The sequence below is a fragment of the Arctopsyche grandis genome, chromosome 13, assembly GCF_051622035.1.
Source record: "Arctopsyche grandis isolate Sample6627 chromosome 13, ASM5162203v2, whole genome shotgun sequence".
Taxonomy (NCBI): Eukaryota; Metazoa; Arthropoda; class Insecta; order Trichoptera; family Hydropsychidae; genus Arctopsyche; species Arctopsyche grandis.
In genome coordinates this window covers 14,853,160-14,879,896 of record NC_135367.1, presented here as the reverse complement: position 1 = coordinate 14,879,896, position 26,737 = coordinate 14,853,160, and the positions used below count along the sequence as shown (strand labels likewise).

The window sequence follows — 26,737 nt, the reverse complement described above, 5'->3', positions numbered from 1 at the left end:
AATATTAATCAATCGTATAGTTTTTCTATGTAAACACAATTATGTAAGGAAGTAAACTTCCACTTCCGGATCATAGCTTTGTATCAAAATCTCAAAATATATCGACCATTATATTAATTCATCGAAAATGAATTTTCAGCTTATTGTGAGTTACAGTTTTTGAAATATAGCGTTTTTAAAACAAATTGAGCGCGTGTCTAGACAGCTCTGCAACGGCCACACTGTGCGTCGTTTATATACATATGTATATACATATATACATACGGACATACATATGTGTGTCCATAATAAAATTTCATTATTGAATGTTTGATATTTCAAGAGTTTTAAACCAACGAGTAAAATCTTGGTGAAATTCAAAAATAGTTGTAAGATTCTATCGATTATTTTGAAGTCAAAAAATCCAAGCCATCTTGTCCCTAGTCAAATTTCAGAGATTTAATACAATTTAGTATCGATACAAAATTATCTATATATCAATTTTAGTATCTATACAAAATTAGCTAAAATAAAAAAAATGTATAGATATACTTAAAGCTTATTCTTACATAATTTCATTCATTGTAAATTCTGTCATTTCCTTGTGAATCATCAAAATTCTTAATTATTTTCTATACAAACCGCAAAAGTATTATATTCTTTATCTCTCTATACCTGATTGTGTCGAAATAATTTTGCGTTATATTCACCGGAACGTAAAAAATATATGCACATCTAATATATAATTTCGAAAGAGACTTTTTATATTTATATGTAACTGTCGTTGGGAACATTGTAAACAGGTAAGTTTCTATGACGATATATTTTCTTTTCGATTCAAATAAATTTACCACCGGCCCCGGGGGCTACCGAAGGCTCCAAGGGCGCAGGCGTCGAGGGCGAATCATCTGGGGGCGAAGGCTCCGGGGGCGCAGGCGCCGGATTCTGGTATACATATAATTTAGAAAGAGACAGTATATATGTTTGTTTGTTCATGCCAGTCAATTTAATAAAAAAAACAAATGAGTATTCAAATAAATTTATATAAAATAAAACTATTCAAATAAATTTATATAAAATAAAACTATTCAAATAAATGTATATAAAATAAAACTATTCAAATAAATTTAATAAAATGGTTACTATTAGATTAGTCATGTTTAAGCGGTTTATATTACAAATACCGAGCGAAGCCGGTTAAAACCAATCGTATAAAATAAATCCAATTTTTTTTTTATCCAAATGTAGAAACCCTTATTTATAGTATACTAGTTGTTTTACTTGGCTTCGCTCGGTATTTGTAATATAAACAGCGTAAACATGGCGAATCTAATAGTAAATATTCATTTGTTTTTTTATTAAATTGATTTGAATCGAAAAAAAATCGACTCGTTGTCATAGAAATTTTGACTTGTTTACGAAATTCCCAACCAACAATACTTACATACAAGTCTTTTTCGAAATTATATATGAGATATGTATATATGTACATATGTACATATACATATGTATATTCAGTCTAAAATGAAAAATATTTTTATTTCATTAAAAAAAATGTTTGACAATTTAACAATTTTTGACTACGAATACATATACATATATACATATGTAGTTTAATCATTTGACTTGACTTTGTACCGATATTATTTTTGTGGAAATCTATTATATCTAATTGTAAAAAATTGCATCGATGTAAGGCGAATATCGGCAAATTATTTTACTTATTTATTAATATAAACATATCTAGAATATATTTCATTCAAAATTTCTGTTTGATAATAACCAATATCAGTGTTTGGCGTCAGTGGAGCCGTTGATCTGGTCAATATTGTGTATAAATCTAGTACGCCAGTCAGCCAGCATCAGTCGTTAGTGAACAGTTTACGAAGGCGGTCGTTCGCGTTTGTTCACTCCATTGAATATATTACACATTTAATATTCGATAAATTTTGGCAATCTGTCTTAAATAAAATACCAATAAATACTCAGTTTTCGTTTTTAAAAATCTATAACGATACGATTTCAAGAGAAATTGCACGCAGTTTGCGAGCTTTCAGCAGCGTCTAGAAATTCCATTTGGAAGTTTTCCATCGGAGAAAATGTCTCTTTTAAAGAAAATATGGAGGAACAATTCTAAACATAAAAGTGAGTAAATTGCTTAATTTATTATAAATAATTTTTTTTAAATTAAAAATGTTAACCGATCGATCTTTGTTCATATCTACTGTGTCAATTCACAATGTACATACATATACTATAGTACATATAAATGGCTTGGTGCACAGATATTGTATGTCCATTTTTGAATTTGTATTAAATTTTAAGTTTGTAGATGCTGGAATGATTCAAGTCTTTTCCTTTCAAGGTAATTTGTTACGTACATAGAAAAAGCGGAATTATTCCAGCATCTAAAAACTTAAAATTTGATACAAATTAAAAACGGACATACAATATCTGTGTACATATGTACACAAATATTGATTCATTCGATGTTTGTTGTATTATTGTATTTCATAGTAAATATAATATATGATCCGTACCGCGTCCATTCATAAATAAATCATGTATATCTGTAATTGGCAATTAATAAGTTTATTACAAAGAGATCATGAATTTTAAATTGTAAAGTAGATCATGAATTTTAAATTGAATTCACTTTAAATTGAAACACCAAAAATCAAAAAATGTTATTTATACAATTCATTGTTGATTTTAATTCTATATTGTGTGTATTGATTTTGATTTTTAAATGCTTTTTATTATTACGAAATTATGTTGACAATATGTACATCTTATATATATTTTAATAGCTACTGATCTACCGATCATTTTCTATTTTACAATTTAATTTAATTTGGTTAGTAATCATAGTATTATATTATCCTAATGTTAATTTACGGCATAATAGGAAAAAGAGCTCAAAAACCTATTTACAATCCTTATATTGTGTGTATAGAATATTACATAGTAGTGGTTTTACCCGGTTTCGCTCGGTATTTGTAATATAAACCGCTTGAACATGACTAATCTAATAGTAAACATTTTATTAAATTTATTTGAATAGTTTTATTTTATTTTAATTTATCTAAATAGTTTTATTATATTTAAATTTATTTGAATATTCTTTTTTTTTATTAAATTTAACGTCACGGATTCTAACACCCAAACCTTACATACAAAGTCTCTTTCAAAATTATATATTAGATTTTGCTATAATATAGTAATAAAATCATATATAGAATTTTATATATATATATGTATATCAAATTATTGAACTCAAAAAAATACGCACCTAATACACTCAATTTAAACCATTGCTTTGTCTTGTAAGATTCTGGTTTTGTGTGCTATGAAAATGTCAAAATGTGTGAAAATCATTGGCGAATTGTCAGAAATTTGCTGAAAATTTCTAAAAATAATTTTCGATTTATATTTGTACGTACTTATATATACAAAAGTCCGAAACTAGAAAATTTTATAGGGAGTGCAGACAGCGATAGTATATGTAAGTCATTGAATTGTCTCGTATAAAAGCAATTCGTGTGGTCCGTTTCAGATAAATCTGAAACGAATTGCGGTTAACTGTACGATACGCTTTTTTATTTCGATAACACAATGTAGCTTTTTCAGCGTGAAAATAATATAGCAGCTTTTCTTCATAAAATTGGTTCGTTTCTATATTCACATTTCTTTGTTGAAATGTTTGAAAACCATTAAAAAAAACCTAACTTTGGGACTGTTTGGACTATCGAGGTTGCACTGCAGTATGTGTTTTATGTGTATTGAGTCCGTTACACCTAGAGATATCTCCGGGTCTTCTTGGCAACCGATAAACACCCGACCACTTTCTTCAATAAGTTTTCCAAACCTTCCATTCCACAATCACCCCACTGCTTGTCACCAACAGCCATCACGCAACGAAATTTTCAGATCGTTTTATTTTTATTCCATTAGCTTATTTCCAACGTCGTTGCAGAACAATTCCGCAAACAATTCAATCCTAATAAGAAGTCAATGGCAGACTTTAATTTGAAATGTATTACAATACGAATATTTTGGCACACTATATATATTTATATAGTCTGTATTTATATAGACTATATATTTATATAGTCTGTGCCAAAATATTCGTATTGTAATACATTTTAAATTAAGGTCTGCCATTGAATTCTTATTAGGGGTAAATTGTTTGCGGAATTGTTCTGCAACGACGTTGGAAATAAGCTAATGGAATAGAAATAAAACGATCTGAAAATTTCGAGAAGTAAAATGTTAATTTATTATTAACATTGAAAGAGGAAAGCTCGCTTGATTTATGACAAACCAAAATAATATATGTACATCACGTTTTTGAATACAAGGTTTTGTTATTGAAAATTTTATTATTTTGATTCTGTTAAATGGCGCAAACATATTTATTACTACATTCAATAGTCATTAATTGTAATAATTAATTAAAATTTCACTAATAGTTTGTTCCATATAAATGTTTACATCTCTTTTTTTCTTATACGGCATCATATGAAAGAAAAGGACAGAATTTCAAACTTAATTAAGAAAAATAATATTCTATTGTTTATGCAAACTATGCATCTTTTGTATAAATAGATAAATTCGTATTTTTGGTTTCATTATTCATATCAAACTTTTGCATCTCAATATTTACGACCTTTAAAATAAAAATATATACGTTTTAACACAAATTCTAAAATCGCTTTACGCAATTTTTACTACTTGCTCGCACACTTAACACAATTTGGTGAGGTTGTTGTGTTTATTCGCCTGATTTATTTTTTTTCTGCTCTTGGAAGGTTTCCAAATACTCGAACCAGAGCGAACGAATGTGCGAATTTTAGAAGCGAAACGAAATTATTTGCCAAAACTATACGCGTTTATTATGATGTATTCAAAATAGTATACATACAACTGTATTTCTTTTATTCTATTAATTTATTTCGCCACATTTAACAATAGGATCGTCCATCCCTATTATGTATATAATTATGTTACTGAAGTGACGAGCAGACATTTTTTAAATAAAAAAAATAATTGTGAATAATTTAAACGATAAATGGCCGATTGTGAAGGTGTATGACATTCTTACCTCGAAAAGGTTATCAGACGACAATAATGAAATGGTTTAAGTTCACTCATTATCAAATTCAACTCGGTTTAATTTTACACATAACGATACTCTATCTCCAGGGAAACTGTTGGCTTGATTGTTGTACGTGTACATCAACCTTAAATCAAGTACATATGTACGACAATGTACATACATTGTTATATTCAAGATACAATGTATCATTAACCTGTTCGTTTGATAAACTTAGTATATTTTTAGCAAATCAATTAATTTTTTTTAACAAGTAGAGAACATACACACATAGAACAATGGAAATTTCCAGATTGTCAAATATTAGTATTTTTTATTATACTCTGCGTACGATAAGTAAAAACAATTTGGTACTTTTCCACAGTGTATTAGACTAATAAACGTACAACAATTTTACAGTTGATTGATCTGTTATTACACGGGGAGGGAAAAGCGTGTTAAAAACTGCTTTTTTACGAAGGTCAAATACATTCACAAAATGGGTATATCAGCAGAAAGTAATTCTATGTATTTAATTCTTAAGATTATTTGCCTTATTTATACTAAAACAGATAATATCAATAAATATAGACAAGAGATATGTAGAAAAATTATAATATAATTAAAATAAATATGTGTTATATTATATGTTAACCTTATGTAGTAGTAGTAGCTACATTATTACTCAAAAATCACTGAAAATTGATTTTTTAAACTTTTACTGAATCCTTGACCTTTCAGTCTTGAGCAGAACGCTCTATCGATTGAGCTGTGCCACAACTCGTAAACTTAGTTTAAAACTTTGATTTTAAGGATCCCTCTCTCCAAAACTTATCTGAATATGGCATTGATCAAAGTTATTGATGCATAGTTTGAACCAGCAACGTCCCGAGACTTTGTGCCGCCTTAGGCAGAGTTCAAAATGCCGCCCTCTTAAGAGATATGGTTGAAACAAATATTTTTTCATAACTATAATATCATAGAGGGTTACATATTAATAGGGTCTAAAGAGGTGATAGATGACTTGTATTTTAAAAACATTATACGTATATAATATGTAAAATATGAGTAAACATATTTGTCTCGTGTGGAATATGAGCTCAATGGGTCACTGACAAGAACAGTATCTTCAAAAGGGGTCTACCTCACGGCACCGAAAGTGAAAAGGTCGAAAAAGCAAATATCGAAAGGCAAAGATCGAAAATCGAAAGATCTTAAGTCGAAAGATAAAAAAGGGTGCATAATAAACGGTACTATGTATATATAATATATATCAGTGGCACGCGGTGAAATTATCTCTCTTTTTGTCATACAGCCTTGTTTAATGTGCGCGCGCAGGATACGGGAGGAAAAGCCTGTTTCTCTTGTTCCTGTTGTATCCTGCTCGCGCAAATTAAGTGAGGATTTACGACGGGGGGGGGGGGGGAGAGAGTTTTACCGCACGCCACTGATATACATATATACTAACCGTTTTTCATATATATGCATGGTAAACGAACATTTTCGACTTTTTTACGGTCACCCCTTCAAAAGGCATATAGTTTTTCATATCTTCATCTAAGTTGTGCTGTTAAAATATCTATCAATTTTTCATTTCTACTGTAAATAAAAATGTATCATCATTAGGAACAGATTGTTGAGATCGACCCTCAAAAATTTTTAGTCATTTGTAGGTAACATGATCATTTGATCAATTCCAGATATTAGTCAAAGGGGTGCAGGACAATTTGACTCTACAGCCATTAATCAATGATGTTACTGCCATTGAAAACTCACTCTTACTTAATTGTTTTTTCGTCGAACAGATGGAGAACAAGATTCTTTCCGCAAACCTTACTTTATTTAAAATATGTTTTATTCTGCCAGAATTTGCCCCCCCCCCCCTAAAATTTGCCGCCTGTAAAAATTGCCTTACCTTCGGAACGTCACTGGTTTGAATCATGGTCATCAAAATGTTGACAATCACTGCAGTCTAGACGAGAGGATCTCTCCCAGTGTAGCGATCGTTCAACAAACCAGACTATTGCATCAGCTCCTCAACCTTACGGAGGGACACCTCCAGCTTGCGTCAGATACACTTTTTATGCTCGGCGTGCAATTACCCACGCCGACATGCAATTATCTACCTATTGGCGAAAATAAAACTCTCGCCGAAGTGTGCTTCGGGCTATTTGAATTTTCAATTGCAAAAATGTGCATATAATAGTTGCATTATGAAAAAAAAACGGACAAGTTAGTCAACATTTTCACCGTTATATAAGCAACAAGTTCTTGTATATTTCGTACCTTAAATTTAATCACATATGTATGTAAATATATCCGTGATATTATTTCATATGCTATTTATTTTGTTAAGTATTGCATTCGAATTAAATTAAGGAGTTTCTATAAGTTTTTCGCAAATATCCTTTTTCTTGTGTCCTTCATGACTTAGGATGGATATCGTGATGGTAAACTTATTTTCATATCTCGATACTATCTACTCTGAAATTTCTAAAATAATCATGGGGGATTTTGAATATCCTCTTCATTTACAGCCATTCATTATTCATTGCTGGATAAAGGCTTCTCGAAAACGTTTCCATTCGTCTCTGTTTTGCGCATTTCTCATCTATCTCACACCACACCTTTTTCTAATTTCATCCTCCCATTTTACTTGCGGCCTTCCTTTCACCCTTTTACATTCTATCGAGTATCATTCCAGCACTTCTCTTATCCACCTTTCATCCATTCTTCTAGCTAATTGACCCACTCATTGCCATTTCAATCTCTTTAGTCTCTCCACTATATCCACTACCCATATCATACTTCTCACCCACACATTCCATTTCACATCTCTCCTCTTTATGCCGAGCATACAGCGTTTCATACTCGTTTGATTGTATTGGACTTTGTGTCACATCTTGGCGTTCAATGTCCAAGTTTCACATCCATACGTCATCATTGGCAAAACATATTGAGCGAAGATCTTTCTCTTTAGGCAAAGTGGAATTTTTCATTTAAAAACGGCATTTATACGACCAAAATGCACTTTTTTGCCAAATTGCAATAATGGTAGTACATAGATACTAATTTTGTATAAAACTTAAAATATTACAAACCAGTTTTTCGATTTTCTGAATAATCAAACTATCAATGTATTTACATAGTGTTTCATAATAATATAATAATTTTATAATAATATAACATTTTGCCACTTTTATAAATAAATATGAAAAAAATATTGGAAGCAAACTGTAAAACGAGAATATCTCCGTTACCCATCACGGAAAGCTTAAGCAATTTGGAAAGCTTAATTTTTCTACTACAATTGCTTAAATTGTAGTAGAAAAATTGAGATAATTTATCACGGAAATCTCGTCACTATATGCAGATCCGCTATATTTGGGGATTTCCAACTTTCCAATTGCTCGTTTTACAATAATTTTATAATTTAATTACCCCAAGGTGATTTAACTCGAAATAAGAATCAATGTTACTTTTCACTTGAAATAAAATAAACCATGGCTTGCTCTTGTCGCAACTAAGGACCGGTCATTATTGCAATAGATGTAAGGAGGTATTTTTCCGATGTGATTCTCATTCGATACGACCCTTTTCATTTCGGTGAGCCCTTTTCAACAGCGAGAATTTGTACATGGGATAAGGGCTACGGCTTTTCGCTTGCTCACCTATCGACCCTTTCGACATTTCAACGCTTGACACTAAAAGATATTGGAAAAGCTTCAGATATTGGAAATATTTTCAAACGACTTTTATGTATATATCGCAAAGTACATACTTACGTTTATGTATTTCACCACGTTATGTAAATGTTTGAGTAGAAAGTAATATTTCTACCGGTGAAATATATTCATTTTGCAGATCGCAATTTTCCGATAAGTAATAATAATTATTGTCAACACGTGCGCAAATTCTGGTTTGTGTCCTTTAATAAAACGCTTCGATTGTATTGTTTTAAAAATAAAGTCGTGGAAAAGTTTAAACATGATTAAAAGGAATAAACATGAAAAACGTTTCTTTTCATTAACCCTTTGAGTGCTGACGTCTTTTCTGTTGACAGCCCGCCACGATGAAAATTTCGCCAACATCATTTAGAAATCCAATAGAAAGCAGGTATAAAAATTGTAGCTAATCTAAACAAACCCTAGATAACTACCGCTGAGGATTTCGAGTTTTGTAAAGGTGTATTTAGACTCTCTAATATATCTTGCAACAATATAAAATAAACTAAAGAAGTCTATTAATGAATGTATTTTTTCAAAACCAGTTCCATCTTCTTCATTATCGTTAAAATGTAATGATCGCAATCAATAAATGCAAGCCACAATCTAAAATACTCAGCAGTTAGGGATTTCCATCGAGAAATTCTGCTATGGTTATAAATTCAGAAATTCCGGTGTAAACCAGTCTTTATAAACATTGACACGGATTGAACGACCCATGTTCAATGCATTTTTTTCAATGCTACCTGGAAAAGCTTAGCGGGTAGTATTCTTGTTTACTTTGTACATGCTCAAAATACAGTGCCTATCGGCGTTTTTCAGTTTCGTGGACTTGTTGGAAAAACGCCGATCGGCGTTGGTCAGCATTCAAAGGATTAAAATCTGGAATACACAAGGAAAACTCTGAGAATACACAAGTAAATTTTCCCAATTAACACGTTCAACCCGGCGTGTACCAACGGTGGCCACGCGGATAGTGCTATTAGCAGATTATAATTTTACGGTTCCACTTCATTGAGCACCTCAACACTAAAATACCTATAAAGCTCTAAGGATTTAGGGACAACTCATTATATAAAGTGATTTAATGCTGTCACACGTAATTGAGTGCCGATACGCGTGACAGTGCCGCCACACGGGCAAATGTATGAAATCATGCGCCGGGCTGAATGTGTTAAATGAAATTTAAATAGAATATTTTTACTTTTCTATAAAAAGTGTCACTAATACAAATATACATACATCGCTGTTGCAAATTTATTATATTTGTATATCATATTTAGCACCTTCACAGTACCTTCGTAATCAATTTTGGAAATTATATTAGTACTGTATGGTTTATGTATATGTATGTACATATATATATGAAAATGACTTGTTGTCGTTAGCTGAGATTGCGGAAACCGCTCGAATAGATTCATGAGGGTCTTATGAAAGGGATGGAATTACTAGCCATCAATTCCAACGGGTACTTAAGTCACTCGAAATCTGTATTGAAACCAATTAATTGAAACTGCGAAGGTAATTATTTAGTGAATACGTCTGCATTTGAGTATACGAGTACGCATGAGAATACCGGTCGAATTTGCATAAAGATATATTTGCGTATATATGTATGTACCTACTGGAGTAAGTACATATGTAGGTACAAGTATACTTTAGAAATGCAATATTAAAATCGAGTGCACGCAGCATTCGCAAATTATAATCAATGATCTATAATGATCGTTGAATAAATGCGAAACTGCTAGAGATTAGGTCAATCGCTGTGTCTAATAACACGGTAAATATGCACGTAATAAGTGAGCACACACCATTGAGGTTGTCAACCTTCAAAAACATATGCAAAATGACCATTTAATTGGTAGATACATATGTATGTACGAATCTTATTTAATTTGTAATTTAGGTGGAGTAAAAAATATCCCAAATTTAAATTCGTACCTCTATACTTTACAGTTTGACATTGAATTTACGATTATTATTATATATTTTTTTAATAAATGTTCATATGTACATTGACCTCAATAGTACTCTGGAGAAATGCGCATTCAACCAAAAATATATAAATATTGTTGTTTAATATAAATGAATCGTACGAAAAAATATTTTGATTTACATTTCAAGGCGTCATTATTTATTGTTTATCGCATTATTCCAAAGATTTGATGACGACGCACTGCCGGGTTCGATTTTAATTCATAACTTATCTGCAAACGTTTATACATTGCATTGTTTATACATTGTTTATACAAACGTTTATACTTACATGCAAACTATACACATTAAAACTTTACAAATTTGGCAATCCATTGATATTCAAAGAATATGTCCATTATCTGGCTGAAATAAGTACATACTTAAATAAATGTGAAAATAAGTAAGTAAATCTCTTTATATCATACAAAATTAAAATAAATCGGTTTATAAAATATATTAAATATTTTTAATATATTAAATATCGGTTTATAAAATATATTAAGTATTTAATTCGACCCATCGAAACTTCTGAAACGTCAAATTGAGTAGTAAAACATATCTCAACATTTTTTTTTGCCGTTCATGACCGCTAGCGCTGAAATAATTAATTCGTAATTGCAGGTATGCGAATAAAAATGGCGAGAACTATCCGATAATGCGAACCTTTTTGTAAAAGTAGTTCAGACAACACTCGGATGCCGTAAAAGGGATCGTCTGCCGCTTTTTAGCGTGACTGACCAGACTGGATTCCGTCACCAAGTCTCCTCAGTGATGATGAACGATAATCATTATAGAGATAGTGTATAAACGAGCATTTCTAAATGATCATCTTCGATGTAAACTTTCACAGTTTATGAAATTTCAAAGCTGCAATTATATTAATTAATTAATACATGGACATGTACATATTTCTAAATTATTTTCAACACATAAAATAAAACTATAATAAGTCATGGCAGGTTTTATTATTTTTTAAGACTAAATATTCAAAATTCTGATATACTTGTAGGGGAGAAAAATTTTCTCCCATATATTTTTAATCATATTTAATTTTTTGGAAAGATGTAATGAAGAGACAGTTTTAGGTATTTATTTACTTGTAAATGATTAAAACTACACATAGTAATCAATATTTATTTTAGATAAATTATCATTTTGTACATTATCATGTGTAATAATACTATGTTGCAAAATTATTTTATTAATATTTTGATTTTTAAATGCTTTTTATTATTACGAAATTATGTTCACAATACATCTTATATCTATTTTAATAGCTGCTGATCTACTGATCATTTTCTATTTTACAATTTAATTTAATTTGGTTAGTAATCATAGCATTATATTATTCTAATGTTAATCTACAGCATAATATGAAAAAGAGCTCAAAAACCTATTTACAATCCTTATAAATGCTCATAATACATCTAATACATAATATTAATTAAAGACTCTCTAAAGTCGATGTACCTAAAGCAGATTGTGTTTAGGTAATCTATGATTTTATTCATATGGGATATTTCATCCTCTTGAAATTTTTACTTTTTTACGAAGGGAGGTAAAGATTTTTCTGGAAAACGGCTTGGTATTGATTTTAATAAAATATAAATTAAAGAACAGTTAAATATAATTTATTAAACATTAAGTTGTTGTTGTATTTTCTTTGATAAGGTTATAAAAGAATTTGTTTATTAAACAAAAAAAATCACTGCGCATTCTTTGAAGGCAATACTGTAATAGTACCAGGCTAGTGCCTGGTATAAAATAAACAATTCACAAACGAGACGATAAACGTCAAAGGTCGAACATTCAATGCAATAATAATCTTTTTGAAATCTTTTCGTCGAACTAGTCAAAGTACACAACTTCAGTTCAGCAATATTTACAGTTCAACCTTACATGAACTGTAAAACGATGATAGGCGCCGACAAATGCGCAATAGCAAAACGACACATTTCACCATTGAAACTGGTTTAAAACATCATAACTAGAATGATATGATATTTGAACGTACATATGTCTCGTAATCGTAATTGTGTTATACGGTCATCTTTTTGTCAAGCTCAAAGTCTGCTAGCATTGAAAATTATTAATATTACAATGAGATAAGTATTCAAGTTCTTTTTATGATTTATTATCATTTAATGTTTCAGAACTATGTGAAGATTGGACGTCAAATAAAGGCCTTGGATCTGAGTTGTCGCTGAATCCCCTTGGTGAGACAACGGAAAGGACCTTCAGATTGAAATATGTAGGAGTGGTACCAGCTGAAAGAGCATGTTCTGCTCCAGCTACTGCCGCTGCCATATCCCAAGCTGTAACACAAGCAAAAGGTTTATACAATATTACATTGATAATTAATAATAGAAAAATATTTATATAACATTGATATATATACATAATTATATTTCTATTGTACTTTTAACTATTCAAATTTGTTATGTGTATAATATAATAAAATATGTTTTTTAGCAGCCGGAAAAAGAAAATTACAGAGGGTTGATGTAACAGTTTCGCCTAAAGGAATTACTGTCGAAGATGCAACTACAACTGAAAGGGTTTTAGAGGTTTCTATTTATAGGTATGGGTGAATTTATTTTATTTAATAATCTTTTTGATATGAGAAATTAATTTCATTGTTAGAATAGACAATTATCCTCGGATTTTATTGAAAATGAAGATCACAGTAATCGATTTAAAGTGGTTTACTGCTTTTGTAATAAAAAGTAAAGTCATATACTGCTTTTGAATAATATCAGCACTTAAAATTTAGATTAATCTTATTTATTACTTCAATTATAACTTTTTACAAGCTTTTTATTATTACCACTTAGTTCAATGTAAATCAATAATTAATTACTCTTAGTCATAATGTGTGTGTGTATTAATTCTGCGTGAGACAATTAAGTATTATTAAATAATTAACGCTTAAGAATATTAATCTCGAAACAAATGTTTTATATTTGAAATAAAGTTTCATAATCATAAAGATAAAAATAAAATAATATATATTGAAAATACCCATAATATCATTTCCAGGATATCATATTGTTCAGCGGATGCAGCTCATAGCAATATATTCGCCTTCATAGCATCAGGACCCAACGATATACTCGAATGTCACGCTTTTCTATGTTCCAAAAGAAAATTGGCTAGAGCGGCTACTTTGGCAGCAGCACAAAGCTTCAATGCAGCTTATCAAGTAAAATATATTTGCACCCTAAATTAAGTTTTAGATTTAAAAAGCACATAAAATATTTAACAAGTATTGTCTTGTATAGATGTGGCAGACTAACCAAGAGAAGAGGCTTATATTATCAGACAAAAACAAAAAAGTTGACGATATGATTCCAGTCTTCTCTGCACCTAAAGCTCTATTGATTGATTTTGGAGGAGAAAGTTTAATCAACACTCCATGGGTATATATTCTACAAATCAAAATACTATAAATAATAAACAAAAATTTCAAAATTTTTAACTGGAATTTTATATTATTATTTTAGGTTTCTTTCGAAGAAGAAGGCACACTCGATCTGTGGAGTGATGCTCCAGCCGCCAGACTGTTGAATCCAGTCATCAGCTAATTATTCGATTTGTTTTATTAATGCATAGGTGTAGTTTTAATATATGACATAATCATATAACATATTTACAAGCACTTTTCAAACATAACTTTTAATACTGTATTTAAAAAATATTTTATATACTCCAATCATTAGTATTTTTGATTCGTCAATAGATATGTTGGATTTGAATTTTTCTATAAGCTAATTATCTCTAAATTGTGGCCGAAATACAGAACTAATTAAATTTTAGTATTAAATCATCTTTAACGCCTTTTTTGCTCAGCGTTGCAGTTTTACTATTTTTTTATTGTAAAATTACTATATTCATATGTATTCGTGTTTAATTAGTTTTAATTAATTATATACTGTGGTAATTATATTATATTTAAGTTGTATGACTTCAAAAATGGGATACTCATACTTTTATATTATTTGTATAAATTAATTATTTTTTACGACATTGAATGATATTTGAAAGTTAATAAATAATATTAAAAGCACAATTCTTTTTGTTTAAATATATTTTAAGGAATAAAAAAAATGCAACATTCTATAAATACATACATAATTTTATTGAGAAATATCACAAATTCGTTTTTAAGAACTCATTCAGCGGAAAGCAATTTCCTGAATAAACTCAATAATAAATATGACAAGTTTTATATAATAGTTCATATTATATTAGGATTTCATTTTATTACATTAAAAAGTGTTTATTATATTATAATTGTTCCTCTTCATAACATTACAAATATAAATATTCATTCAAAAGCCCCTTTAATGTTTTAAAAAATTATAATATATCAAAAATACGATGATTGTTAAAATTATCCCTGCTTCTTTTGTACGGCATCGATACACTGGTTGAACTTATTTGTGTACTCGTATGGTAATTCACTTCGGCATCCATATCCTCCTTTCTTGTGAATGGCCATGTGATCGTAGCAGTTGATTACACCGTCACCATTACAATCCTGGGCAATGCGATCATCGTGAATTAATATCAATGAATTACATTATGTTGTTTTCATTTACTTTTAACATTTACATACCTGTCCGAATTTAGCCATATATCCTTGTACAGCTCTGGCAGCACAGCGTGGCTCAGTCACACAGTTGGAATAAGCTGAAATTTAATAATAACAATAAATTTCACTTGAAACATTTCATACTTGTAAATCATAAGTAATAACAATATAGGTACCATTAGTATCATCAGGAGACTGATTGGTCAGCGTTGGCTTTCCAGCATCAGACCAGTATGCCCAAGTAATACGGAATAGACCACAAGTATCTCCATCACAAGCTAGAGTCACATTGCAATTGGAAACTGCCTCACATATGCATCCCAAGCATACATCTGTTACGGGTGGTACGCCATCGGCTGAAATGTTAAAATTTTACATACCCATCAGTTTTCACAAGATATAAATGTTTTTAGTTTTATTTATCGGTTTAAATACGACTAGATACATTTAAAAATTTGATGTATTGTATGTAAATTCTAAATAAATTAAGTCTTAAAATAAATTTTATAAAAAATGGTCAGAGGTTAGAAGTAAAATAAAAATTTTAAAAAATTATTATATACAATTATTATTGCTATGACATAAAATATATAAAAATAGTGAAATTAACGTTATTAAGGGCATTTTATTAATATTGATAAACCTATGGATCACTGTGATGTGAGTCACTAAATTGCCCGTTAAAATAATACTTTTCTTTTATAATAATTATTATTAGGAATTCCTGTAATGCCAAAATGGTCCAAACTTCAAATAAATTATATTTATTATAAATTTAACACTTAAAGAGAAGACCTAATAAATATTTAAGGTAGAATATATTTTTATAATTAGATTTATATTTACAAAAAAATGTTGCCAAACCACACAAGTAATATATAACTATAACCTTTCTTTAGGTATGTATCTGCAAAATTGTATTTTATTTAGCTCATTTAAGTATGCATAATAATGCACATAAAATGATAGAAAACAAAAAGAGAAACACAATAATTAAAATCGAACACACATGTATACTGTCTATACATAAATATCGAGATACAGAAGTTCAAATGTCAAGTTGCTTGGGAAATTAGGCTGAAACCAGTACATTAAAAATTATTTATATTATTGAATATTAAGAAAAAACTGTGCCCAATAGAAAACAATAAACCAACGCAAATTTTTATTGATAACACCATTAAAACGTTGGCAGATAGATTATATAAATCAAATATTGTACCAATGAACACAAAACAATTCAAGATTGTCGATGTTCAAGTTTTATTTTAGCGATCGAATCAACTTTTAACATTTTTGTTGTGTCACCTACATATACATATAATTCAACAATTTTAATAACCTTCTATTCTTATCGATTCTATCTTGGTTTTTCCCCGCTTTCAGGATGTAAATGGAGACAATGAATTCCCACACATATTAAACCGACATTTATCAAAGGTGAAACCTTCATAAGAAGCTAGTCAATCAAAATTGCGCTTCAAGGTTTTTGTACTTGATCTCAAATCACTACAAGTATACCGGTTTGAAATTAAGTTGGAGAAGTCCATTGATATTTATTTATATAGTGTTATTCTGTAATTTATAAGTAATTAACATGAATCTTCAGTAGCAACACGCACATTACCTCATAAAAACCTACATACCTATTCAAAATGTAAATACATTTTTGCCTTGATCCTTTTCATTATAATATATTTTATTTTGTATTTATTTCCATAATAAATGTGTTAATTTTTTTGATTTGATTTTTAAATGCTTTTAATTATTACGAAATTATGTTCACAAAACATCTTATATCTATTTTAATAGCTACTGATCTACTGATCATTTTCTATTTTACAATTTAATTTAATTTGGTTAGTAATCATAGTATTATATTATTCTAATGTTAATCTACAGCATAATAGGAAAAAGAGCTCAAAAACCTATTTACAATCCTTAAAATGTGTTAATTTAATCATTGTATAAAGTATTATATATATATATATATATATATATATATATATATATATATATATATATATATATATATATATATATATATATATATATATATATACATATATATATATAAATATTTTTTTTTATTAATTGTTCAATTGTTTTGTTTATTTGATGTGAAAATTTTTGATACACTAGTGGAAATAATTCATACTACATATATTTTGATAACTGTATCATCGTGAATATTTTTTGTGCAGTAGCTGAAGTAATGTTGGCAACAAGATTATTACTACTGTTATCTACTAAACTGTATGGGTTGGGTTGTTTTTGCAGAACCATGGTCAAATGAAATCGTGATAAACAATAATTTTAAAGTTTACCGTTTATTAATAAAATTTTTTGTTATACAATAAATGCTTTTTCCAGTGAAACAATTTATATTGCAAAAAACTGGTCGTGTTATATGTATGTATGTAGTAGAGTGGGTCAGACTGGGTTATTCCGTTAAGTTCACGACCTACACTATGCTGCATCAATGATATGATATGTATATTTCAGAATGCATTCAGAAGATATTCGAAATACATATAATTATGTTTTGGGTGCTGTAAAGTCATAAATACAAGAACATTAGAATAAACTTGTATCTACAAATATATGTACATATGTAATCACAATATAATGTGTGTAGTCATATTGCATATTTGTATTTGATGACAAGAACGTTCTTGAACTTGTTTTGTCGAAAATAAAACAATGCTAATGACGACGGAGACTACGCGGAAAATTACTGTTTCGATTGCACGCTTATTATCATATGTGTACCTTTAAATCTGTACTCATGTATTATTCATAGATGTATAAGAAGAATTGCCAAACGAAATTGTGTGCAGTTTAAATAAATAATAAATCTACACAATGTCGAAATCTCTTCGATACGTCTGACCTTCGGCGAAAAGTATTAGCATTTCAATTTTGATTTAAAAATTCAAAGAGACCTTTATTTTCCCGGATGTGCCATCGATCAAATATTGACATACGATTATATTACATTTTTCTGCAATGTGCAATCATATTTAAGAAATACATAATTTTTATTGATTTATTATTTTTTAAATATGTATTTCGCAGCAATGTTTATTACCTACTATTTATCACTAAAATGAATATTAAAAAAAAATAGCACATTAGCTACTTCATATTATATAATACCAGCTTAACCGTTGTTTGTTTTTGTGTGTCACATTCTATAATTTATACATTAAATAAGCTACAACTCGATTCGCATATAAAATACTATATTTAAAGTCTATTTTGCGAGACACAAACTTTAATTAGTGTCTATATATGTGTTATTCATGTAAATGACTACTAAATTAAAAATAGAAAAAGGAAAATTGAACGCTGCTATAGGAGGAAGGGAATTATAAGAAACTAACTTTATCACCCGGCTTCGCTCGGTATTTGTAATATAAACCGCTTAAACATGACTAATCTAATAGTAAACATTTTATTTAATTTATTTGAATAGTTTTATTTTATATAAATTTATTTGAATACTCATTTGTTTTTTTTATTAAATTGATTGTCACGAACAAAAAAACATATTTAGTAAGTCTCTTATAAAAAATTATATATACACCCCCGGGGTCTGCGCCCTCTAAGGAGTGGGGCCCTAGGGCTTCGCCCTCAAATTATTTGTTCGATGACGTCAGAACAATAGACTGTCGACTATTAATTAAATTGGCGAAAAATACGTAGGTACATACAAACATACATACATACATATATAGATTTTATTTTTTTTTTTATTATACAACATCAATTAATTAAGCATACTCGTCTAACAGATTGCTCCAAAGCGGCGAGTGTGCTAAAAATATTAAGAAAGGACAAAAGGGAAAAAGTACATGAAATTTTACAATTAAAAATACTTAAATAAAGAAAATATAACTACATAAAACATGACATAGAAAAAAAGAATTCTTATAAATTCATAATTAAATAAACTAACTCAACCTTTTTAAATGGTCGCGACTTTCGTAACTTAGGAAGTGGTGCAGAGATTGAAGAGAGATGTGACAAATGTCAATGGCACCATTCAGTGAATTTAAGAAACGGAGGCCACGAGGAATAGGAGAATAACTAAAAGCCACAGTTCTACGAACAAAATTTAGTGTTTTATATGTAAGATTACTAGCTTCAAAAACCGACATGTTCAATTTACATATTTGGTGGAAAGCTCTACTTTTTAAGTATGTTTTGTTTGTAAGATTTATTTTGAGAAGAGGAAAATCATCATGAATATTTTAGAAGGAACTTTGTTCCAAAAAATGTCATCAAAAGGAAAAAATTGATATATTTTACGAGGCTATTCTATGTTTCACTTCGCTTGTTGGTCTGACACTATTCCTACATTCTTCCGATCGTATTTTATATTGGAAAAGTAAAATTTTACTTTTTGATATACATATAATACAATAAATTATATCCTGTTATAAGTACTTCCCTAACTATTAACTGTATAGTTATTTGGACTACCAATTTATTACATATAATTTTCTACTGCCTAATGGCATTCAAATGCTAATCTGTAAAATACCGCAAAATCAACGAAATTTCCTAAAATAAATTAACACTACAAAAATTAGCAGCGAAACAAATGAGTATAACCATGTTTAACTGGTCGTAAAAATCACACCGGCCTAATTTCCCGAACGCTAAATCTATACTTGATTAACATAAATCATGTAAATTTCTATACGGCTAGTTGAAAATCGACATACGTTATGGCCGCGACACTCTAAAAATAACGGTCGAAATGAAATCATTTTAAAAGCTAACGTCATTCAATGATCTAAGAACAAATATATTCCAATTCGATATCGAAAAATTTGGAGTATGTGCGAAGACAGGTCGACCTTGGACGATGCGGATTTCCTACACTCGGATATTGGCGATCAATATAATTAATATATAAGAAATGTGTAATCATCGATCTCACTGCTCGAGGTTTCCGAAGATTTTGAACATCAAAGATCATCGGATGTTTTGTCTCCACATTCAATGATTTGTTATTTGACCTTCGCTGAAGATCTCTCCGGCTATATTTCAATATTGCACATACGCTCGTTTTTGAAATTCGTGAACTTTCACAATATTCACTCCTACGCATAGATGTGCGACCTGTAAATAAAGTTATAGTTGTCCCTTGATGATATTCCTTTTTTGATGCGTTCACTAATTTTTTTATGATTTCTATTGTATATTAAATAAATGACTTAATTTGCGATGCCACACTAGGAGAGCGGACCCCAAATAAATAGGATAAAGCTAAGAAATGAAGATTTTAATTCCAGGCGACATTAATAAAGATCCATTTCTTAAAATTAAACGAGTTTTATGATTTGATGATTGTTAACTATTTCCATTTTGGGAAATTTCTAATTCTGATTAATTTTTCAATCGTTACAACCTGGCTAGAGTTTTAAATAATTAGTGGAGCTTAAACGAGTTCACTTGAAGAAACTTTTTAATATACAACACAAGTTATCACTTAAAAAGTATTCATTGGAAAAAAAAGTATTCGATATTTTAGGGAACATTTTATTCTAACTAGCATCGGTGGTTTGGCGTTTAAATTTGGCAATTTTTCCGTGAACAATTTACAAGTTTCATACACCATCTTAAAATATTCTCTACATATGTACAATTAATGTAAAATAAAAATTAAATCTAAATGAATTGTGACAAAGGGTAGTAAAACTAGAATTTTAGTATCATTCAATTTTCTTGGAATGAAAATATTTATTAATTAATTTATTTTATTTTATTGACAATTTTGCCATAGAGACATGACAGAATTTCTCCAAGTCGTCACTATGGCTAAGCAAAAAACGGATACAAAAATAAATATGAATGCAGAAACAAAATAAAAAAGAAACATAAAGATAAAAATACAACATTAGAACACATTTGCGATCTCAAATGAAACCAATCACTCAACCAGATCAATATATTTTACATTAAACAAAGCTTGATGCCCCTTGCGACAGGTGACGAAGCCATCAAATTGGCACGTGCCACAGGAGAAGAGGGCAAACTGCGGCATCTAATGTACCTGAGTTGGCTGAGAACATTGAAGGTCAATTCTGCCAGAATTTGAAGATTGCTCACCAAACCAACCAGTAATTTATAAATAAATTAAATCGAAATTATGAAATTGTTCATTCTATCGTGAATCGTATTATAACAAACTGGGTCATGAAGTGCGACATGGGTAGATAGAATGACATTTGTACATATATTCGTCGAATTCAAAGATCTCAAAGATTAAAATATTTTAAAGTTTTTTTAGCTTTACTGACTGGATATAAATGTTTTTAAGAACAAAGGACTAACGGAACTGCACACATTGCTGTGCAACTTCTTCCACACATACGTAGACATAGTCTGTTAATCCTTACAGGGATAACCGGTCCCGCAAACTTGATTTCACCAAGTTTCTTGCCCTCGTGTTTGATTATAGCAATCATGTGAACCACGGGCACATTACGTAGGTAGATAGATATTAGCAACAAGATGCTCTCGAACCGAACGCACAATTTGCATATACCTATACATACTTCATATTGCTCAAGTGAGACATTGCAAAATCATTGTCAAATTTTTCACGATGAACCAACATTCTTTCTAACACTCGAGGCAAGTAAGAGAATTATGTATTTGATCCTCAAAGCTTAAATAATATTTTACCTTGACCTGATGATCATTTTCTCAATACAAATATTATATCATACAGTACAAATTTAACATTATAGTTTCACAAGTCTAATATATATTATACGTATATAAACAACAATCTTAGCATATTAGAAGAGTTTTCCTTTAGACATGATACAATACATAATTTAAATAAAATCGAAAAGGATATTTGTAGGAACTTTCATTTCACGTGTTGAACTTAAATTTGAACACTTTTTGCTAACTTCATCTAACTCAATCTTAATCTAACTTCAGGGTTTCAATTGCTCCCAAAAGATTTTAAACAAAAAGATCTCCTACCCGTGATTTTACAAACCCGATGGAATTTTTTAGATTCAAGTCGTAATTTCCAACGATAGTTTTGAATTTTTGTCTGTGCCAACAATTATATCGTTATTGGAATTCAAAATATATTCATATGAATTTTTAGTAATAATAATCTAATCTTAAACCCAGCAACTTTCTTGGTCAAATTTTAGTAAATCAGATTAAAAAAAAACTATATCCCGAACATAAATAAATTGATTTTCCTTCAGAATTTTCTTTCAACAGAAATATGTAATGAACGTATGTATTTTAATATTTTGACCAAATTTTTGACATAATTTTAAATAAACGTATATACTTCCGTATAAATAATTATTTTAATAAATCTACTTGCTGAAATTTGTAAAAAATTGTCTAAAATATTGCAGTTTTTAGTATTATTCAAGTGACACTGACCTTTAACATTGGCACAGAGTGATAGTCCGAAGACAAGCACCACAATTCCACACGCTGATCTGAACATGGTTTCTCAGAAGTTTGAGATCCTTGAAGTGATTTGAGTTATTCACGGACTGGAAGTGGAAGCGACTGACGCGAAGACCTCGTATACAGTGCTCTTTATAAGATCGAGTACCCCCACCGTGATACTAATGTATGTATGTACATATAATATGCATGTATGTAGCTAAACTGCACAACAGCTGACAGTGGAACTTTATGATCCGGTTCAAAAGCCGGAACCCAAACCCATACATTAAATTTCATGAGAATTTTTTCATGGATGGAAGGATTTTCCATCGGCATTGTTGTGCTGCAGGATTCCGAGAATTCCGATTAAAATTAATAAATAACAAACCACGCTTTGGTTATTTATTATCGTTATCTACATATATAATGTTTTACTTGGATATGACGTATGAGCGAATTTGATTCGTTTGAATCAGGTCGAAATAATTATATTTATAATAGTATGTATTTCGGAACTAAGATTTGTATTTATCTGAATTATTTTTAGTGGTCCCAAATTTTTACCATATGCATTATATTTCCAAAAAGTCAACACCAAGACGTTTTATTTTTGAATATAATACGAACATAACAGTATCTTCTTATTTTTCAAATAAGAAAATCAGGTTTGAAGCCATTCACAAAAAAGTAAAACATTGTCCTGCAGGCATAATAAATTATTTGCATACAATAACGAATTTTCAAAAATAAACGTGACACAATTTTGCATTTATACTATGAACGCTGTAAAGCGGATGAAGGAAAAGGTTAAGGATTACCAAAACCGTAAAGGACCGAACTTTAATCAAGGCTGTAAAATAATCCTACATATTATATGTAAATACATACATTATAATCCAACATACTACATACATATCTCAAATATTGGATATATACAAGGTATGACAAATCACTTATTTTTTCCCCCATGGTGGCTATATTTTTCAAAAGTAGATTTATTCACTTGGCGCAAATACGTAACGTTGGTTATTAAATTTCAATCAATCTTCACCAGGGGAAAGACCAAAAGAAAAGTACGCTTATGCAAACATAATCCTCACGCAGTGTTGAGCAGTTTGTCGCCATAAGAATTGCAATACCTGACACATTTAATTTAATTTATTTATTTATCTTACATAGATATATACCAGAAAGGCCTAACAGGTAAACCCCAATGCGCCTTCCTGGCCAATTACAAACATTGCAGTATTTTTTAGTACATAAATCGCTGAATTTCGAGATGCTGAAAAACTCGAAATCAACTATTAATTAATTAATCCATATAGATATCTATGGATTTAGATTTGTACATACATTTTACTGTAAATTTGCCGAATACGTGAAATCGGTAATGAGCTTGAGTTTTTCATTATTTTTTTTGCTGATTACACGCATAGAAATGTGACAGTAATAAAAGTGCCTTTTCCAATAAATAGCATGTGTCAGAAAATGACACACGTACCCTTTCCATAACTACACATATACGCGTACACTACTACTATTCGCATGGAATAGAATCAGGATAGTCACATATTCACTACAGAAATAAAAGTCCTTTTTGATCATAGAATATACGTATTTTATTTTGTTATAGATTTATTTACAATTTATTTATAAACAGATAAAAACCCATTTCAATACATCATCTATACATACATATAAAATTGAATGTCTGTTTGTCTGTCTGTCTGTCTATCTCATATAGGCTAGTAAATCACTCAACCCATTACGATGGAACTTTCAGGATTTGTTGTATGCATGTCCGGGAAGAACGCTGTGAAAAAAAACCTCTTAGTAATAATATTCGTAATTACGATTTTACCGACGCGAAAGTATGAAGCGTCATTGTGTAGTCAAGGAAATGTGTTTGTTGGTAACCACGTTAACAAGTTGGTTTATGACGACATGGCGTTGAGGAGACGTTACTCCACGCTATTGAGATCCAACCATCACTTGAAACGGGAACGGAATTGCATGCCTTATTCTGGCATTGCAACGCATGCCGGGTTTAGCTAGTATAATATAAACAATAATAACAAAAGAAAATAACATCAGTAGATAAAAATAATAATATGTCGTTAAATCATATGAATATGAGAAAAATATAGTAAAATAAGAATAAAAATAATAGTGAAAACATAAGATAAAAGAAAGAACATTAATAAAATGAAGGAAAAATATTCTGAATGGATATAATAAACTGACCATAAGTCACATATTATGTCGTTATTCGTATGATCAGCTATATAGTTAAATAGCTGCACGGCTGTGCATAATGCAAAAAATTACATATTGATACAATTATACAAATAATACAAACTTTAAATTAAAAACCATTGAAAAGAATTTGCTTATTAAAGCGTTGACGGTTACTTTCGCCTTTAACTTTTAAAGTAAACATTTTGCTTTCAAAATGTAATCGTGTAAAAAAATATTTTTCGATTATTGCTTTATGCGTATGATTCTGCGTTTCCGTCAAAATTTGGAGCAAATGTACTCTATTTATATTTACTTATTTATTTAAAAATATTTTTTACATTTCAATTTTTACATACATTCTTCATACAATTATGAAGAATGCCGGTGGTCGCCATGACACTTTTACAAACTGTCAAACTACGATGTTAATCGAATAGTATGTTACTTAAATGATTAACTAAATTATGAAAATGTATTCCATGCTGTTTATTGTGTTTTTGAATGCATTGTGCAATTTTAAACGATGCACTTGCCCATCTTGCGAGTAATATGAACAGAGGAAATTTTATCAAACATACATAAAACACGACTAGGTATGTCGGTGGACCTACTCCAACCTGACAACAATATGACGCCTAAAGACACTTCTATTATTATAACACTAGTGTTGTGTCTGTTGATATTTCAACGGATGGTTCCGGAAAAGGAATTAATACATGAATTACAATAAAATCCGAATCGGAAAGTCGTCGTCGGAATCGGAATCGAAATCAAAATCGATATAATAACTTTAGATAGTTCTAATTTTTTTTTTAAATCTCCATACTTGTCGATGCACTTACCACATACCCACATACATCCTTCCGGTTTTATATACATATATTTTTTCTCTGATTACACGTAATGCAAATATACATTAAAATATACATACATATGTATATTTATATGTATATTTGCACATATGTATGTATACGTATTTATGTACGTTTTCTCATGAAACCAACTATAAACAGCATCTTATTGCTTATCGAGCTCTGACCTTTACAGTTGATGGTCACTAACTTACACGTCGTTTTTAATTCATTGTCAAGATTGAAACGATTGACTATGTATAAATGTTCAAATAAATTAGTTATTACCAATTTTCATGACGGTGTATGTAGTTATGACTAAATGGAAAATAATGGTCGTGTAATGAATGACAAATGAAAATTTCGAAACGATCGATCGACTGGATTAATTATCGAAACAAGGACAATGTCGACCGAAATTGACATTCTTCAGAAATGCAGTTTGCACAATTGAATATCTATGTATTTATCATCGATTATGCCACGCATGACTTCATTGTCCATAAAGGGTCAATTGTATTTTACATGCATTTTATTCACATATTTTGTTGGCGATCGAACGTGAAGGAATTTGTATTATATTATATTGTATATGGAATATATGTATTTAGCAGGTGTATATGTATGTACATATGTCATCATCATCTCAATTTTTAATACGATTAGTTAAAAGAATCTTTTGGAATGGATTGGTGACTAGCTAGTTATGTAAAATAATAAAAGTGACATTTGAGTGCTTAACCCTTTGAATGCTGATCAACGTTTTGCCAACAAGTCCATAGGCATGAAAAACGCCGATATGCATTGTATTTTGAGCATGTACAAAGTA

At 29.8% G+C, this 26,737-nt stretch overlaps 2 protein-coding genes across 5 annotated transcripts; one reads left to right on the top strand and one right to left on the bottom strand.

Moving 5' to 3' along the window:
• Window positions 1-1,759: 1,759 nt before the first annotated feature.
• Window positions 1,760-14,898, top strand: LOC143920911 (low density lipoprotein receptor adapter protein 1-like). Of its 4 annotated transcripts, none has more exons than XM_077443939.1 (6): window positions 1,760-2,124; window positions 12,933-13,112; window positions 13,255-13,360; window positions 13,819-13,981; window positions 14,061-14,198; window positions 14,283-14,898. In XM_077443939.1, exons 1-6 carry the CDS (start codon window positions 2,079-2,081, stop codon window positions 14,361-14,363), a joined length of 714 nt encoding a protein of 237 aa, XP_077300065.1. In that variant the 5' UTR covers window positions 1,760-2,078; the 3' UTR covers window positions 14,364-14,898. The 4 variants fall into 4 exon arrangements, with proteins under 4 accessions (XP_077300065.1, XP_077300063.1, XP_077300061.1 ...); XM_077443937.1 differs by having other exon boundaries at window positions 1,783-2,124; window positions 13,252-13,360; XM_077443935.1 differs by lacking the exon at window positions 1,760-2,124 and adding an exon at window positions 12,731-12,847 and having other exon boundaries at window positions 13,252-13,360; window positions 14,283-14,847.
• Window positions 14,896-23,161, bottom strand: LOC143920912 (lysozyme-like). Its single transcript, XM_077443940.1, has 4 exons — window positions 22,808-23,161; window positions 15,550-15,729; window positions 15,398-15,471; window positions 14,896-15,319 (listed from the first exon to the last, which is right to left on the bottom strand). The coding sequence occupies exons 1-4, from the start codon at window positions 22,872-22,874 to the stop codon at window positions 15,173-15,175; spliced, it is 468 nt and encodes a 155-aa protein (XP_077300066.1). The 5' UTR covers window positions 22,875-23,161; the 3' UTR covers window positions 14,896-15,172.
• Window positions 23,162-26,737: the final 3,576 nt, after the last annotated feature.